This window comes from Perissodus microlepis, chromosome 11, assembly GCF_051167445.1.
Source record: "Perissodus microlepis isolate ML-2025 ecotype Zambia chromosome 11, ASM5116744v1, whole genome shotgun sequence".
Lineage (NCBI taxonomy): Eukaryota > Metazoa > Chordata > Actinopteri > Cichliformes > Cichlidae > Perissodus > Perissodus microlepis.
Genome location: NC_140471.1, coordinates 35,001,822 through 35,018,705, shown reverse-complemented (window position 1 = coordinate 35,018,705; position 16,884 = coordinate 35,001,822). Strand labels below are relative to the sequence as shown.

Sequence of the window (16,884 nt, the reverse complement as noted above, 5' to 3'; positions counted from 1 at the left end):
CACGAAAAGACGTCAGTATTTATAAGCCTGTGAGTCTCTTAGCAAATCTTTTAGTCTGCTGATAGAGATAGAGTTGCAGTTCTTCATGACATCAGCAGGATATTCCTTTGAGTTCAGGATTTCACAGAGAGAAAAGCAAAGAGAGGAAAAGTTAAGTACAGTCTTCAGTTGAATTTTTGATTTTATGGATCTTTTATGGATTCTCCTGGGTGGAGCCTATCCCAGCTGTCATAGGGCCAGAGGCGGGGCACACCCTGGACAGGTCACCAGTCTGTCGCAGGGCCAACACACAGAGGCAGACAACCCTTCACGCTCACATTCACACCTATGGGCATTTTGGATTAATCAGTTAACCTATCCCTACAAACTGCATGTCTTTGGACGGTGGGAGGAAGCCAGAGTACCCATCTCATCTGTTCAAAAGGACACTGATCCAGAAGTCTTTTGATTTGATCAGACTAAAGTTTCTAAACCTTAGCTGTACTGATGTGTTCTTTATGGAGAAGAAGCTTTCTCTAAAAATCCATCAAGTCATTATTTTTCAATTGTTTTCTAATTCTATTGTCATGAAATTTAACATGCTAACTGAGATGGAGCTCTTGGGTTTTTTAGAGTTTCTCTGAGCATTACTCTGACACTGGGCTGAATTTGCTGGGATGCCTTTGCCATTGTGTTAACAGACCTCCAAAACTTGTGTTTGTGTAGAGCAGTGGTTCTTAACCTTGTTGGAGGTACCGAACCCCACCAGTTTCATATGCGCATTCACTGAACCCCTCTTTAGTGAAAAATAAAATGTGATTTTTTTCAAATTCAAGACATAGATATGTTTTTTATTGGTGCACAAAATGAGCCGTGCATGTCACGGTGGAGGCTCTGCCGAACCCCTGAGACCGACTCACCGAACCCCTAGGGTTCGATCGAACCCAGGTTAAGAACCACTGGTGTAGAGGCATTCACAATAATAACTATGGATACATTAAGGGTGTAGCACATTTTTCACATGCTGCATCTGCATTTTGGCTTATATAAATAATGGCCCTGAGTAATATGTCATAGCTTATTGCTCATCTGAGGTTCTATGATTTTATTACTCGATGATATTTAAAACCTAAAAAACTGAAACAAGGTGTACTTTCTGTATTTCTCCAACATTAAGTCTGCCAACATAAACCTCCAAAACAAAACATTAATAAAAATTTTGAATAATATTGTGGCAATACACTGTTTTTGTATTGTCCACTATGTCCTCATGTAATTATTGACTAGTCAGCATTAATGTGACATTTTATCTTCTCCATCCTGATAAATCTTTGCTTGTGAGGATAAATTGAAAATATTTCGTTTTTAGGCTGATTTAGAGTCAAAATAAGATGTTTAAAGGCAAAAGGCTCTATGTCACCTTTATAGACTTAGATTCAGCAGAAAAACTATTCGGGTTATTAATTAATCTATAATGAGTATAATCAACAGTTATGGGTATAACAGTAAATTTTCAGGGCTTGGACACCGAATTTTAGATGAAATAAGCTTTCTCTAGGTTTTATAGATCCGATTTCTTCAGTGTTATATTCAACACTGAGAGTATGTGTCATAATTTTAGGATGGTAGTGCAAATTTCACAATCTCTTTAAGAGATTAATTCTTTATTCATTTGGAGCTACCCTGTTTTTGTAAGTGGGCAAGCTTTGTGCAATTTGGATGCAACAATATAAGCTGCAGTAAAGCAGTAAATAGGCCGTACCCTGTGTGCTTTTGTTATATGCTTGTCTACAAGTACAGCAAATAGAAGGAAAGGTTTTCTTCTTCTCTCCGTTCCCCTCTTCCGGTGTGGCTCATGCAAATTACGCGCGCTCCTGTGCAGCTCAAGCAGAAAAAGATAAATTAGCTAAATTAAATGAAAAAGCAGTTTTCCGGACCTCCCTGGCTGTTCGCTGTCCGTGTGGAAGCCTCGGTGAGGGGAAGCAGACAGTGTGTGTGCACAAAGACTTCAAAGGCTGCCGCTGTTTCTAATTAGCTCCGCTGAGAGCGGCTCTCGCGTCAAACTGTTGCGTAATTTCTCAAGGTGACGGCTGGGGGCGGGACTTCCGTGTCTGCCCTAAAACCAGGAAGTTGTCGTGTTACTTCTTTTCTCCTCCTCTTTTTCTTGAAGCCAGCGAGAAACGGGAGAAAGTCGGCGGCGTGAAGTTGCTCCAGCCGCCGGGGAAGAAGCAGGAGCCTGGCCTCATTTCTGCGGAACTTTTCCCGAAGAAATGGCCACAGCAGGAAGGAGCGGGCACATTGTGAGGTGAGGGCAGCTTCGAACTCTCCTCCTCAGACTACTGTGTTTACTGTGACGAGCACAAGGCGCCTGACGAGCAGCGTGAGGGAGGGACTGAGAGGGTGAAGTCGGTGATACCAGCTGTTTTTGTGTTTTAATAAACCGCAGTTTGTCTGCTGTGTCGAGTCAGCCACAGGTGATAAGAGAAAATCGATCAGAGGCATTTTGGTGAATCATCACTGTCAACTTCCTGTCTGATTTCCTGCCTTCACTTTATTGGTTATTTAAAGCAGAAACAGAACTTTCAGATGTAAGTTGGAGCGGTGTGGGGGCAGGGCGTTCGGGGTTGACCTGGCCCTATTGAATAGTCTAAAACTGCCGTTTTGCATTAAGGGGCGGGATCATTAATAATTCGTTAGTAATTATCAGGTAAACTATTGACTTAATAACAATGTGTTTAAAAACGGAAAATTCCTAATCAAACGTCAGCAGCTTATTTTAAAACGATAAGCTCCAAATGCTGCGTGTAATTGCAGGCGGTACTTAATGGCATGTGAATGACTGTACATAAAAGATGGATGTAGCCATTGTGACGTCACCAAACGCTGGTAATGAAGACTCCCATTTTCGCATCATTGCCTTGGTATTGAAACCAGATGTGAACGAATGAAACTGTCTGACAAACTAAAGGCAGTTTGTGAATGACCGATCTTGTGCCAGTGAGCGAAAGCTGGGCAGCCCTGCTTTCAAACCGTAGTAACGACCAGACTTTATACCTTTTAAATTCACGTTTTATTCAGTAAGACTTGAGACCACAAAGTGATCTGCAAGCTCTTTCCTGAGTAAGAGAGCTGAGGGTCGTTGTCCCATTGATTTCTTTATAACTTTAAGTCTTTACTCAGTCAGAGTAGTCACCTCCTGCTGGCCATTAGAAATCTAGGTTTAAGGCCCTTTTCAGTCCGGGAAGCCGAGTCCATCCAAATACAGCCTGTGTCTGCAACCTGCATAGTGAAAAGCCCCAGTTTCTGTTTAGCTGTATTAAAATTCCAGGCCACTGAATTTGAATACTGAGAGGTCATGATAACTAAGATAAACATCCACGCACACAGTACTAATACAACAAACCACTACTGCAGCTGCATGAGTGCAGGACGCTCGATCCTCTGTAGCAAGTGATTTAATGGCCAAACTAACTGTGTGAGACACCTTAGCTCCTCTGTGTCCTCTCAGTGTTGGGATTAGTTCATTCAATGATTAATAAAGTCTTCAGCTCCTGTTCTGACAATAAAGCACATAAAGTGTTTTGCATTCTCTGATATGTGTAGTTCAGTGTTTTTGCTGAAAAATGGTCAAAAACTCCTGTTAAACCTAAAAAGGGCTGTCAATTTTTTTTATCTTAAAACATTGGCTTTAAACCTTTGATGGGAGATTTGTTTGGGCAGGATGTGAGAGGGAAAGTTTTGTGAGAGTTGGAAACCTTGGTATTGACTTGATTTTATTTGATATTTTCCCTTTTTTTCTTATTTCAGATAAAAGAGGACATTAAATGTTGAGGATTTGCCAGTTTTACAACTTTTCTCCAAGATGAATCTTGCTCTTCATCGGATTTTAACGACTTTCGCTTTCACCAATGCTGTATTGTGTCTTTATAACTTCACTATCTGCAGAGCGAGCCCGTGATGACACAAAGCATAGGCTGCCCCTCCCATATCCCATTCCTGTTGTCTCTAAACGTCTCTCTGTTCAGACCCTGTCTTCCTGAAATTTCCCACCCTCCCTCTCTCTCAGTTTCTGGGCCATGATCCGCAAGAGAAGCTGTCTTATTTTTTGTGGCGCGTTCCTGTTTATCACATGGAATGCCATACTGGTACTCCTGCTGTGGGGGAGACCCCCACAGGGCCAAGATCAGAAAGAAGGTCCCAAAGGGCCCCCCAGCAATGTGATGGAAGATGTGCTTCGATTTGCAAATGCGTTCGAAAGTGAACTTGAGATGCAGAAAAAAATCCTATTGCAAATCCAGAATCATCAGTTGCTCTGGGAGCCATCAGACAACAAGCCAAAGGTGACCGCTGCCCCTCAGCCTGTCATCCCTATCCTTGTCATCGCCTGCAACAGAGTCACCGTGAAGCGCTGCTTGGACAAACTCCTGCAGCACCGGCCCTCAGCAGAGCTCCACCCAATCATAGTGAGTCAGGACTGCGGACATGCCGAGACTGCTGAGGTGATTCGGTCTTATGGAAACAACGTAACTCATCTGAAGCAGCCGGATTTGTCTGACATCCAAGTGAGGCCTGAGCACAAGAAGTTTAAGGGTTACTATAAAATCTCCAGGCATTACCACTGGGCGCTCAACCAAGTGTTCAAGACGCTCGGTCATTCATCTGTGGTGATCGTGGAGGACGACCTGGAGGTGATTATTTTCACGTTAAACACCAATGATTTGTGATCTCTCCTTCATTTTCATTCTTTATTTACAACTTAAATTAATCTTCTTCTTTCAAAACTCGTTATTTCACTTGTTGCGATGGTTATGTAAAAGTTGAACTGAATTATTCATCTCTTGCTCTAGGTGGCACCAGACTTCTTTGAGTATTTCCGAGCCTTGCTGCCTTTCCTGAAATCTGACCCCAGCCTGTGGTGTGTGTCTGCCTGGAATGACAATGGGAGGGAAGGCTATGTGGACCCCGGCAAGGCCGACCTGCTCTATCGGACAGACTTCTTTCCCGGCCTGGGGTGGATGCTCCTCAGGGAGGTGTGGGAGGAGCTGGAGCCAAAGTGGCCTGAGGCTTTCTGGGACGACTGGATGCGCCAGCCAGAGCAGCGCCGCAACCGTGCCTGTATACGCCCAGAGATCTCACGGACTTTAACTTTTGGTCGCCAGGGTGTGAGTCTGGGTCAGTTTTTTGACAAATACCTGCGTTACATTAAACTGAATACCGAGTTTGTGCCTTTCACCAAGTTGGACCTGAGTTACTTGAAGGAGGAGACATACAAGGAAAACTTTGAGAAGGAAGTTTACAGTGCTCCTGTGGTTAAATATGAAGATGTGAAGCAGGGCCAGCTACAAGGACCCGGGCCCTTCCGCCTTCAGTACTCGAGTAAGGACAGTTTCAAATTGATGGCCAAAAATCTGGGAATAATGGATGACTTTAAGTCTGGAGTGCCACGGTCAGGGTACAGAGGGGTGGTCAGTTTCATGTCCAGAGGACGGAGGATCTACTTAGCACCCCCTCCAGGATGGACCCAGTATGACCTTTAGTGAAGCTGATGATGAAGAACGTCCATGAGCAGTAGCCTTTTTTTATCTCTTCAATGTGATGGGGGAAAGCATTCCAGACCAAAGAAGAAAATGATCTTTGCTGACGCTGTTTGTCCTTACTGATACAGAATGGATGTCCCTTTCTGGTGTGGGGGTTTGCCAATACTACTCAGGTCTTTTTCATTCTTCCAAAACATTTATACACACGGTGTAGGATCCACCACAACTACGTGTTAGACAAATCTGCTGTAATTCGCCAGAGATCTATTTTTATACGATGCTAAGTGTGCACATGACATTCATTAATGCATTCAATGCAATTACTACTTTGCCACTTTTGTTTAAATTATTTGCAGTCTCGGGTAATCTGTGTGACCTGTTTCTGTCTGCTGTGAAGAGGGAAATGTAATCTGTGGTGTGGTTGCTTATAGTGTTGGTGCCAGGTAATAACTGCAGCATAATCTGTCGTTTGATTCCGATCATTAATGCCTTCTATGGAAATTATTCTTTGTGCTTACTTTTTGTCACATGATCCTGTTTGATACTCTAATGTGATTCTATTTGCAGGCTCGTTACCCTGCAAACTACTACACTTGTTTGTCTGATCATTTCTGGATTAAAAAAAATACACAACTTTGCTTTTTAATTATGTTGATTTTCACTCGCACTTCATGTTGCATGTGTTTAATAAACAAACAGGAGAGAGGTTTTCTTTAGGTGTGGAATTGGGTCTGTGAACTCACCACACACACACTGGGATAACTGACTGAGTACTCAATATCTTCAACGTATTATTGAGTCATTCTGTAAAAAGGCTGCACAAGCTGATAGATGACCTCTTTTTGGCTCCTGAGACACGAGGGGTGCTTCCCAAAGTCTGACCTGCGTGTGGTAATGTGCTCAGTGCTGTGTTGCCCTCAGTCATCCTGGTTACCAAGATTCCTGCAGAGGCACTAAAGTACTGTTAACTGGATAATTAAATTGATCTTGCACTGCAATATCAGTGATATAGGTCATTACCAAAATATAAATAATTTATAGTCAGAGTGTATCTGTAGATTTCAGCCGATGTGGCACGGTGACTTTACTGGGTGGGCCTGAACCCCTGGGGGCTGAGCTTAACACCGACACTGGAAAACAGAAACTCCCGTCCCATTTCCTAAATTGCACGTCCTGGATTTCTCTCCTCCCATTTCAGTCTTTCCCACCAGAGATGCGAAGAAGAGACACTGAAGCCTCAGCAGAAAGGTGACTGTCAAGAAGCTTTCTTAAGAAATAGAAACTGCGAGAAAAGCTTGAAATGTCAAATTACACAAAAACCGGAAATCGGAAAATCAGTGGCAACAGGTCTGATGGAGCGATGAAACCAAACTTTAAAACTGGCCGTCAATATGTAAAGAAGAGATCAGGAGAACGCTACAGCAGTGAAACTCTTTGAAACCCCTCGTGGCTTGGGGCTGCATTTCAGCCAGTGGTGTTGGGGACCTTTTCAAACTGGATGGAGAAAAGTTGGCCTGAGAGTTAAAAAATAAAAACAAAACATAAAGGTGGTCATACCAAATTCTGACTTTAAAGCTCAATAGAACTGTACAAAATCGGGTTTTTTGTATACACTGTATTTCTATTTATGTTCGCACATGTTCAGTAAATTACTGCAATTATTTCCCATTTCACAGCAACAAAATAGAGTTGAGGACTGGCTCTTTCACACGGTACGTACCTAGAAGTTATTTTATATTCACAAGTCATTATTGTGTGCACGCAAGTCCTTGTCTTGCATGACCAACTTACTGTCTTGTACAGAAATGTTCTTAGCGCAGAGCAGTAATTATCTTTTTTATTTTGCCTTGTTATCTTGTATTAACAAAGTCATATCTTGTACAAACAGTCATCATCTTGTGCCGACGTGTAATCTAATTTATTTGCACAAGACAATTTGCTGTAATGAGCTTATTATATACCTTGTTTTTTTTGCATGGCAAAAAATATTTGAATTCAACTCCAGAGCCCTTAGATCACCTGGCTGTCGCAAACCTTCAGATAGCCTCCATAAAATTAACAGCATTCACTGCTGTAGTGCAACTACGGTGGCCACCCTGGCTCAAATCTCTAAGTGCGTAGTGCTTCTATTCGCCTGTTTACCTCATTTGTAATGATGATGTGAGGCCGAAACCGCTAGCTAGCTAGCCTAGCTAAAGTACTGAAGAGCCGGTAAAGGATGGAGGGAAAGAGGCGTGTGTCGGGGGGTACATTTTGATAGCCCCCCCTTTTAGTTCTCATCTCCTGGCAGCGGTTTGTTCAGAAAAGCAGCCGTCACGCTTTCATTTAGGCGCTAGCCTGTTAGCATGCTAGGTGCAGGCAAGACTAGCTTTAGTGGGTTTCAGTGTGATTTAATATGGCAGATAGCAAATTCAACACCACTCCTGACCGCTGGAATAATTTTTTAATTTACCTCTACTTAATAACCTTCGGTCGCTGTTCATAGCAGCGGGTTTTTAGGTCAATAAACCCCGCCTGCCGTTGAAGACTCCTTAGCTAACGCTGGTGCTAACCCAAAAGTGTTGCCTGGAATGGAGCCAGGCGACCTGCGAGAGAGCCCCGCCGGCTCCGGGGAATCGGACGTAGGGGAATGGAGGGAGTGTATTGAGGAGGTCAAAGCGGCGGAATGCGATGGAAAGACTCAAGAAATGGCGCTCAGAGACACCTGCGAGGAAGGAGAAAGTGACAAACAGAAAAGCCCCGGAGAGCAATTACAAAGTCCGTATGAAGAGGAGTTGGACCCCAGAATCCAGGTACCTCAAAATTCGGACTTTTTGTTTAATCTATTGCTGACCGTTAAACATCCTTCAGCTCTATTATTATATTAATCAGCCGCTTTTAAATTACTGTTACCTACACCTGGGTGTGTACATCCGGGATTACTTTCGATTTAGTGTGACAGAAAGGTAGTAATGTATTCAAATGAGCACATGTTCATTATTTATTTAAAAGATAATGTCTTCATAATACGGTAATCTGTGCAAATCCCTGTCAGATCTGAAGTGATTATCCTGTCGCCAGTGTAACACACCTCTGACGTGTGTCACCTTACACTCCCAACCTATTAATCATCGCCATTACAGTCAAATAGCACTACTAATACTTTCTCAATATAAATACGTGAGATACATATACTGTGTTTTTCCACAGGAGGAACTGGAGCATCTCAATGAAGCCAGTGCTGAAATCAACAAGCTAGAACTGCAGTTGGATGTAAGTGTAAATACATAATAGATAGAAAGCTATTCAGTTATTACAATCATTGTAAAATATAACTATCAAATAATCTCCTATTAAAGTCAATTATCTTTTTTTTTTTTTTTTTTTAAATGGCTTCTCTTCTGTCCTCCTGTGTTTGTTAAATGTTTGGACTTTGGTCAGTTTTCCACTGTTTTCCAACCTCCCCAGAATAGTAACTGATAGGTTAATTGGTGGTGAATATAATCAGTTACAAGTCTGCGTGAAATGTATGACAATTTAATGAGACTTGCCCTGCTTTTCTTGTCAGATTAAATAAAATTGCTTTGATGTTGACAAAACAAACTCATTATAGATGTGAAAAACCATTTATTGCCACCCTGGGAATTACTTCTCAATGTGTTTGTGTCTAAATATTTTATTAGTCTACCCCGAAGGTGCTAATGAATATGATAATTTTGTTTTTCAATATGTGTAAAGCACAGACTCTGGAAAAGTGTGAGCTCTTAAAATGGAAGATGTAGTGTTGCTTTTTGACACTCACTGAATCGGCTGCCCACTTCCTGTGTGAAATCGAATTAGTTGCTGCATTACAGGTAAATCTAATCCTGTCATTTTCATGCATTGATCGTCCAGGATGCCAGATCGGGATACCGGAAGATCCTCACAGAGTCTGCCCGAAAGCTGAACGCTCAGAGCTCTCAGCTCGGCAGCTGCATTGAAAAAGCGAGACCATATTATGAAGCTCGACGCCTTGCCAAAGAGGTATACACAACAAGGTTTACATCTGTTTTCTGTGCCAAATGGAAGATGTGTTACAGACATGCATGTTTTTACTGCTGCATCGGGATTCAGGAGTGAGAATCAGGTGTTCTGCTCGAGGCGAGGGAAAAACAAACATCGGGTGCTGCAGCTGCAGTTTGTGAACGTGCAAAAGTTCTGAGTAGGGAAGGGAAATCTCAGTGCAAATGTTTTTTTGCTTTTTTTAATTTTTTTTTTTTGTTTGTTTTTTTTGGAGAAACGCACTGATCCCCAGTGTAAAATGCATCTAGGTCTAAACACAATTTGAATGCAAGGTGCTTGTTCTGTTCCTTTACGAGCTCTAGTTTTGGGCGATTTTGCAAACCAGTTAAATCTACAAATCTGAAGTGTAAATCTGCGTTAACTCAGAAAACCATCATTGGTGACATCAGCGAGCATATCTACTGAAACACCGGTGTGTTCACTGTGTGCCTGTATGACTGTGTATAATGACACAACGCTGACTTGGATGTGATGAAGCTCGCAATGTCATCTACGTGCTGTGTAGTTATGTTACAGCTAGCTGGCTAACCACCCACATGTTGGTTGTTACTGTGGAAAATAAATGTCACTTATTAAATATTTGCCGTGTGCCATTAAATCATCTACTGCTGGCTAACCTCAATACTGTGTGATCTGATGTTAGCACACACAGGACAGTGGCCTCTGTGATGATTACGAAACTTTGAGCTGTGCGTGTTTGTCATTGACATCTTGTTTTCTTTTCTAACTGGATGTGACAGATGGGTGGAACTGACTGTAAAACTGCATCCTCATTGGCGACTGGCCAGTGTCTAAAATTGAAATTTACATTACCTGGGCACAAGTGGACCCTGTTATTCTCAGACCTGCAGAAACTTTAACATTGATAACAGTTTGAATTTGCCTGATGAAGTAATTTGAAAAATGATCACCCAAGTTATCAAATCAGCTCTGGAGGTTTAAATTTCACTGATCACTTGCTCCTTATATTGCACCTTACAGCATATATAACTTGTATACAGCTGTATATATCTGTGTTTTATCTTTGATTGTGAAGTAATTTTAATGTAAAAATCTACATACTTCTAATGGAGAGATGCCAAACTGTTTTTCATTGTTCTTGTAACAGTAACAATAAAGATCTATCTTATCTTATCTCTTAGATGAACTAGCCAACCTGGTCCACCTAAGACATTTTTTGATAAATGAGACAGCCTGTCATTTGTCTGTGTTAGCAGGCACACTAGCATGATCTAACATTAGCCAGAAGAGAGAGCGAGAAAAGTTTCAGATTTGATCCCAAAAACCCAACAACCTTGGACAAGCAGGTCTTTCATTGACGTTAATGATTAGTGAATTCCATTTCTAAGATTTTTTTTTTTTTGACGCTGGGAGCAGAAGAGAGGCGCTGAGACAAAGCACCTGGGAATTACAACAAGCATCACATTCTTTTGATTTTTGCTGAAAATTTGACCCCAGTCCTTCACATAGAAATCACATGTTCGAGATATGCAGGGAACAACATCTCATGCGTTAAAAGTTACCTAACACATTCAGACTGAAAGGCAGTATTATTTTCCTGTAATTGCATTTACCTAGAAGCGTTTTGAATATAAAAAATATGATATGCAAACTCATTTCAGCAGAGAGATGACTGTAATTGGATTGAACAGAACAGGGGTGTTGTGTCCTTGTCGTATTCCACTGCTGTAGTTTGTTAAAGGTGCGTCTGCTCTCCATAGGCACAGCAGGAGACTCAGAAGGCAGCTTTGAGCTACGAGAGAGCCGTTTCCATGCACACAGCTGCCAGGGAGATGGTCTATGTGGCCGAGCAGGGCCTGCTGGCTGATGGCAAGAACACCCTGGATCCCACCTGGCAGGAGATGCTCAACCACGCTACCGCCAAGGTAACAGAGAAGAGCAGGAGCAGTTTTAAGATGCGTGGCTAAACAGAATGCTTTCATTTCTATTTGTCACCTCAACAAGGTTGCTATAGTTTTACCAAACATTGCAGAGTTCAGTCATTTCTGAGTTTATCTGGGTAGAGTCAGAATTTTGTCTGATTATTCTTGTTAGGTTTTTGCTCTCCGGTGTTTTTTGCGTGCACACATGCACACCATTATTTTTCTCTGATCTCGCTGCTCTGCTGTCTGCATTGTTTGTGGAAAAATAAGTGTGCAGATAAGTGGTAGTGATTCTTGGCAGCCTTGGATATACTCACAAACTCACTGTTGCTGGGTTACAATTGCCAGACTCAACAGAAAAAATACAGACAGCTGGTGAACTTCAGTGCCCTCTCAGCAGTAACATGCAGCATGGATGACATGATTTTCTTGGCCTTGAGTGTCACAGAATGTATAAGAACTCTGTAAATGCTTGACTTGTTTCTTCCTTTCAGTTACAGCACAGTTTAGATCTAAGTGTGATCTGGCTTCTAGATATTATATTGATAGCTGGACTAGTTTGACATTGCTACAGTAGTTTCAGTCATCTGCAGATTTTAGAGAGAGCAAAATGAGTGCTCTGAAAATCTTGCCAACTTTAGGGAAAACTGTGAATGCCTTTAGCTGTTTAAAAACACATTATGTTATCACTGTGTCTTGGTAGCCAATAGAAAGCTAGTATAATGGCTGTTACCCTGGCTGCTGTAGTCCTGCAAACATAACTTTACTCAAATTATCTATATCACAATAAAAAGATGGACGAAGTCACGGCAGCATCAGCCACCGGTTTTGATTTTCACTCAGCAAAACCAAAGTACAAACTCCTTGGACTGGCTGTACTGCACAGAACAACATATAGTTCCTTAAGAAGACGCAGTAACGGCGTTACACAGTGAAAAGGGTCAGTTCAGTGATTCTAGTTAGCTGAAATGAGGCCTGGCAGACACAAATCAGCTACACCCTTGCATACACCCTTTGATCCTGTAAAACTGTGCATGTTAACATGGGAGCTTATAGGCACCGACTCACTTTTAGAGTCAAGCTTAAGTGACCCCTGGAGGAACCGCCATTTAGGGCACTTTCATTCACTTACATCTTCATCCTCACAGGTTACCTTTTGTTTGCACCAAATGCTACGGCTTATGTCGGAGAACTACACTAGTAGACAGACCTGAAATGTGGCTCCCCACTGTGTCAGCAAATATTTGAAATTTGATTATATAGCTGAATATTTAAAAACATTGAACCTCAAATTTTGGATATAAAAAAACTGCATTTATGGGATCACGAGTAAAATAAGATAAAAATTTCATCTACCATCATCTTTGCTGTGGCAGAATTTTTATTTTATTATTTTTTTTAATGTCTCTGGCAATAAACACCTACCATAATGTGTCTGAGTCAGAATAGCTGCTTAGTGGAGGCCCATTGCTGCTGATGTTCAAAGAGAGGTGAATGATTGATGTTACTCTAATTAGGGAATCTAAGTGGACAGTTATCAGCCGAGTACCTGTAGGTAACCGATGTCAAGGCCCAAAGTTTGTCTTGTTCTTAATTTTTCTTCTCCATTTCTCAAGTCTACCAAGTCGTTCAGGCCTTGAAGTTGGTCTTGATGGTTGGTAGCTTGTGTCTAAAGGAATATCCTAAAAATCCATAACTTCCTGACGCTTTGGTGTAATATGTATTTGACTACTTAGAGTTTGTGTGAAGGCCTTTTAAACAAATAATCAAGTGTCATTTCATTTGGCAGCACAGACACAGAAAGTACAAAGTCTTGAATTGTGCTTTATTGTGCTATTAAAATGTTTCCAGAAATTTAGAAAAGACAACAATACACAGTGTGCCTGAAACTCTGTGGACAGACATTTACAAACTAAACAAGAAGCCTTTTCAGTTCTTTACTTTTTTAAGAAAATAAGAACTAATGAATGAACAGTGAGCTAAATGGTTGGGAATGAAGATCAAGGCAAAGTTTATGATAAAACCAATCATATTTGCATTAAGAGAAATGCCGTTTCCTGTTACTGCGTTAATACCGTGCGTCTCCTGTGTCTCTCGCAGGTGAACGAAGCCGAAGAAGAGCGACTGCGCAGTGAGAGGGAGCACATGCGTGTCACACACGCCTGTCAGGAGGCCGAGGCGCGTGTGCAGATGCTGCAGAAGTCCCTCAAGAGAGTCATCATCAAGTCCAAACCTTACTTTGAGCTCAAGGCCCAGTTCAACCACATACTGGAGGTAACACAAACACAAAGAGCCCAGTGAGACCTCTGTTTAGGCACCTTCTGTTTAGTGTTTCCCGCACTTAGAAAGCTTTAGCTGCTGATTTGGCAAAAGTTCTATAATATATTCAGTATTTTATGGATTTACTGGAGGTTACTGGGAGGTTAGTTTCCTACTGGCATGAAATCAATGTTGAAATTGATGATGAAAGTTGATTTGTGTGACTCCAGGAGCACAAGGCCAAAGTGCTGCAGCTGGAGCAGCAAGTAGCCAAAGTGAAGACCCGCTATTCCATCGCCCTGCGGAACTTGGAGCAAATCAGCGAGCAGATCCATGCTCAGAGAGGGCGGGACCCGGGCGAGGGGGGAGGACGCCCTTCTATCTGTGCCGGGCGGAGCCCCCCTGTCGGAGCAGAATCTGACATCAAGGTTCAGGCTGAAGGCGGAGCCTGTGGCGGCGCCATTGGAAGGGATAGAGTGGACGCATCCATCGACCTGCTGGAGAGATACAAGGAGAAGGAGCATGAGAAGGAGAGGGAGCGAGCCGGCTCGGATTCCCTTTCAGTCTTCAGCCTGCAGACCATTGCTTCTGACCTCGAGAAATACGACTCCGTCGAGCACCTCGGGGATCTCAGCGACGTGGGGAGCATCACCGGGGATGAAGGGGAGAAAGAAAAAACCGGAGTGACCAATAAGAGAGACAAGCTGGTGGAAACGAGCGCCAAAGAGCGACAGCAACAGTTCTATAAGCAGCACCACCGAAGCTTCAGTTTGTGAGGCTGTCATAGAAACAGCTGCTGTAAACAATGCAAAAATAAAAACAGCAATCCACATTAGGATAAACTTCCCTCATTAAAAAGGTACCAAACAAAAGTATGAGACAGGGAATTAAGTGAAAAAGAAGGAAAGCTGCAGCGATGGGTGTAAATAAGCACATGCACATTATTCTAAAGCTGAACACCGTAAACAGTGTAGCCTAGTTAGAACACTACAGGATCTACAGAGCTTACATCCCTGCAGGACTGCAGTATATTTACTCCTCTGAAGGATTCTGGGTAGAATTTGTTCCTTGAGCATGAAGGAGCAGCTAAGAAAGATGAAAAGCCTTGTTTGAACAGACATATTTAAAAAGGCATCATTTTTTGCTTTCCCAGGCTAATCGTTGATCTAACTTGGTGAGACTGGTAAAAACATTCTCCCTCGTCCTCCTCTGTTGTTTCCTCTCCAGTCAAGTCGAGTCTCATCAGCGATTGCTTCAAGGTAGAAGGTCGCAGGGCCCCTGAGATCCCCACCTCCTCATCGAGTAGGGAAGAATGTAAAAAACGTTTCTATGTCAGAGTGAAAGCATGTTTGAATTCTTGTTCCATGTGTTTATTTCCTGTAACATGCTGCAAGTTGTGCTTTTTTTTTTTTTTTTTGGACGTTTTAGCATGAGAGAATGCGTTTTTTGAAAATCCCTGAAATGAGTCTTAAGGCAGCATGCACTCCATCATTTCGGTTTTTGAGCGCTGCTTGCTGAAACAAACACTGACACAATCAGCCTTATTTGTTTTATTTAACTTGGTGTTGTAACACTGGAGTGTCATGATCCAGATGATTTGGATATTGTTTACATTTGTGTATATTTTTTGCCCTTGTTGTAATTTGAGGTGTGCCTTGACACAAACAAATTTAGCTTGAGTAGTAGTTTGTTGTAATCTCAGTTTGGAACCATTTAAATATGAAGTGAGTGCCCGTTTTATGATTTTAAAATATTTTTAACAGCCTGACTGATTTTTGACAAGAATTGAAAGAGTTCTGATGATTTTTTTTTTGGTTCTTTTATGATTGTACTTTTGTCAAAGAAGCAAAACAATGACGTCAGAAAAGAAAGACTTGTAAATTTGTGTAATTATTACAAAGCTGGAAAATACTGACATGTACAGATGTTGAATCTTTGCTGTACAGATGTTCTGAATATCGCAGACATATTTAAAGTCTCATTATTGTCAGTTTATCTGTAAAACCTCACTTTTCACCGCTGTCTTAACAGTTACTTTTCACCCTCTGAATCGCATTTGTGAGTTAGTCGGATTGGATTGTCACACCTGTAATCAATAAAAGCAGATCCTGCTGCCTGGCCTCCTGTTCTTTCATGCCGAATTCAGTGGGATGGGAATTTGTGAATTTCTTCCCTCGCCTTGCTTCAATTATTCAGCAGACATATAAATATGAAGCAGGATCGCGAGAAGATGGAAGAACGGGGAGAGGCTGATTTAATAGATGACCAGTGTTGTGGGGATGACTGATTGCTGCCTCGTTGACTTAAGCTCCAAAGAGCTTTAGAGAAAGGCTTAACAATGTAGACTGCGTTAATACCACAGCGCCATATCTGCACCTCCTCTTGTCTTCCTGCCGTCGATATAATTATCCACGTGGACTGAATCTGCAAGCTTATACATCCAAAGCCGCTTCTTAAGATTGTGCTATGTTTTTGCTGTTGTGGGGCTTTAGACGTCGGCATGTTTCATCTTGGAAAGGAGGGAAAGAAAAAAGATCCGATAAATGCGTGAGGGGGGCTGTTACGCACGGCGCGTCTCCATCATGACGTCGTGAATTAGCTCAAGATCGTAGAGGTGGAGAGAGAAAAAAAGGAGGGGAGTGTGGTGAATCGCTGTTTCGTCGTTTATGGTGGGGTTGCGTTTGTATATAGTGGATGTATGGGACTTTTTTTCTCTATGGATTTTTTGTCATCTCTTCTCTTGGCCATGCGTAACTGCAGTACACGGAAACAATCCGAATGAGAGCCGTCTCGTTTTTGTAAGATTCTGTTTAGGCACGGAGCAGCTTGCACATTTACTGTATAGCCATATTAACAGAGCCATAAAAATTGTTGCAAAGATGCATATTTCTACCAAATAATCTGACACCGGGCTTTTCCCCTGGCGGGTCCCACCCGGAGGACTTACTCTTATCTTCACTGAGCGCATCGAAACTAATAGTAAGTACACACATGCTACAGCTTTGCTTCAGGGCGCTACATGCTATTAGTGCTGTAGGTCGCGATGTTAGAGCACATTTATTCAGGAGACGCTCCATTTCCCGTGCACGGAATCTAGACAGCTGTCACATTTGAATGCAGGAGGCGTTCATTTTTTCGATGGGCCTGATTTGTTTTGATCCAGCCTGTTTGCATTTACATTTTAA

At 42.1% G+C, this 16,884-nt stretch overlaps 3 protein-coding genes and 1 long non-coding RNA gene across 5 annotated transcripts in view; 3 read left to right on the top strand and 1 right to left on the bottom strand.

Annotated features, from left to right (window-relative positions):
* The first annotated feature begins 1,844 nt into the window (after window positions 1-1,844).
* On the top strand, window positions 1,845-6,162 carry mgat1a (alpha-1,3-mannosyl-glycoprotein 2-beta-N-acetylglucosaminyltransferase a). The gene is made up of 3 exons (XM_084944416.1): window positions 1,845-2,284; window positions 3,787-4,667; window positions 4,827-6,162. Exons 2-3 carry the CDS (start codon window positions 4,056-4,058, stop codon window positions 5,514-5,516), a joined length of 1,302 nt encoding a protein of 433 aa, XP_084800542.1. The 5' UTR covers window positions 1,845-2,284; window positions 3,787-4,055; the 3' UTR covers window positions 5,517-6,162.
* A 1,438-nt stretch (window positions 6,163-7,600) lies between these two features.
* Window positions 7,601-15,813, top strand: sh3bp5la (SH3-binding domain protein 5-like, a). The gene is made up of 6 exons (XM_084944417.1): window positions 7,601-8,308; window positions 8,706-8,768; window positions 9,390-9,518; window positions 11,279-11,443; window positions 13,541-13,714; window positions 13,930-15,813. Exons 1-6 carry the CDS (start codon window positions 8,087-8,089, stop codon window positions 14,473-14,475), a joined length of 1,299 nt encoding a protein of 432 aa, XP_084800543.1. The 5' UTR covers window positions 7,601-8,086; the 3' UTR covers window positions 14,476-15,813.
* Window positions 13,245-14,400, bottom strand: LOC146378373 (uncharacterized). Its single transcript, XR_014801686.1, has 2 exons — window positions 14,293-14,400; window positions 13,245-14,196 (listed from the first exon to the last, which is right to left on the bottom strand). It is a non-coding gene; the product is annotated as an uncharacterized LOC146378373 (long non-coding RNA).
* A 506-nt stretch (window positions 15,814-16,319) lies between the features above and the next one.
* Window positions 16,320-16,884, top strand: part of gabbr1a (gamma-aminobutyric acid (GABA) B receptor, 1a) — a 125,273-nt gene continuing 124,708 nt past the window's right edge. For both annotated transcript variants that reach the window (XM_084944414.1, XM_084944415.1), the window contains exon 1: window positions 16,320-16,678. The gene's annotated coding sequence lies outside the window, so the exon portion shown is untranslated. The remainder of the gene's footprint in view (window positions 16,679-16,884) is intronic.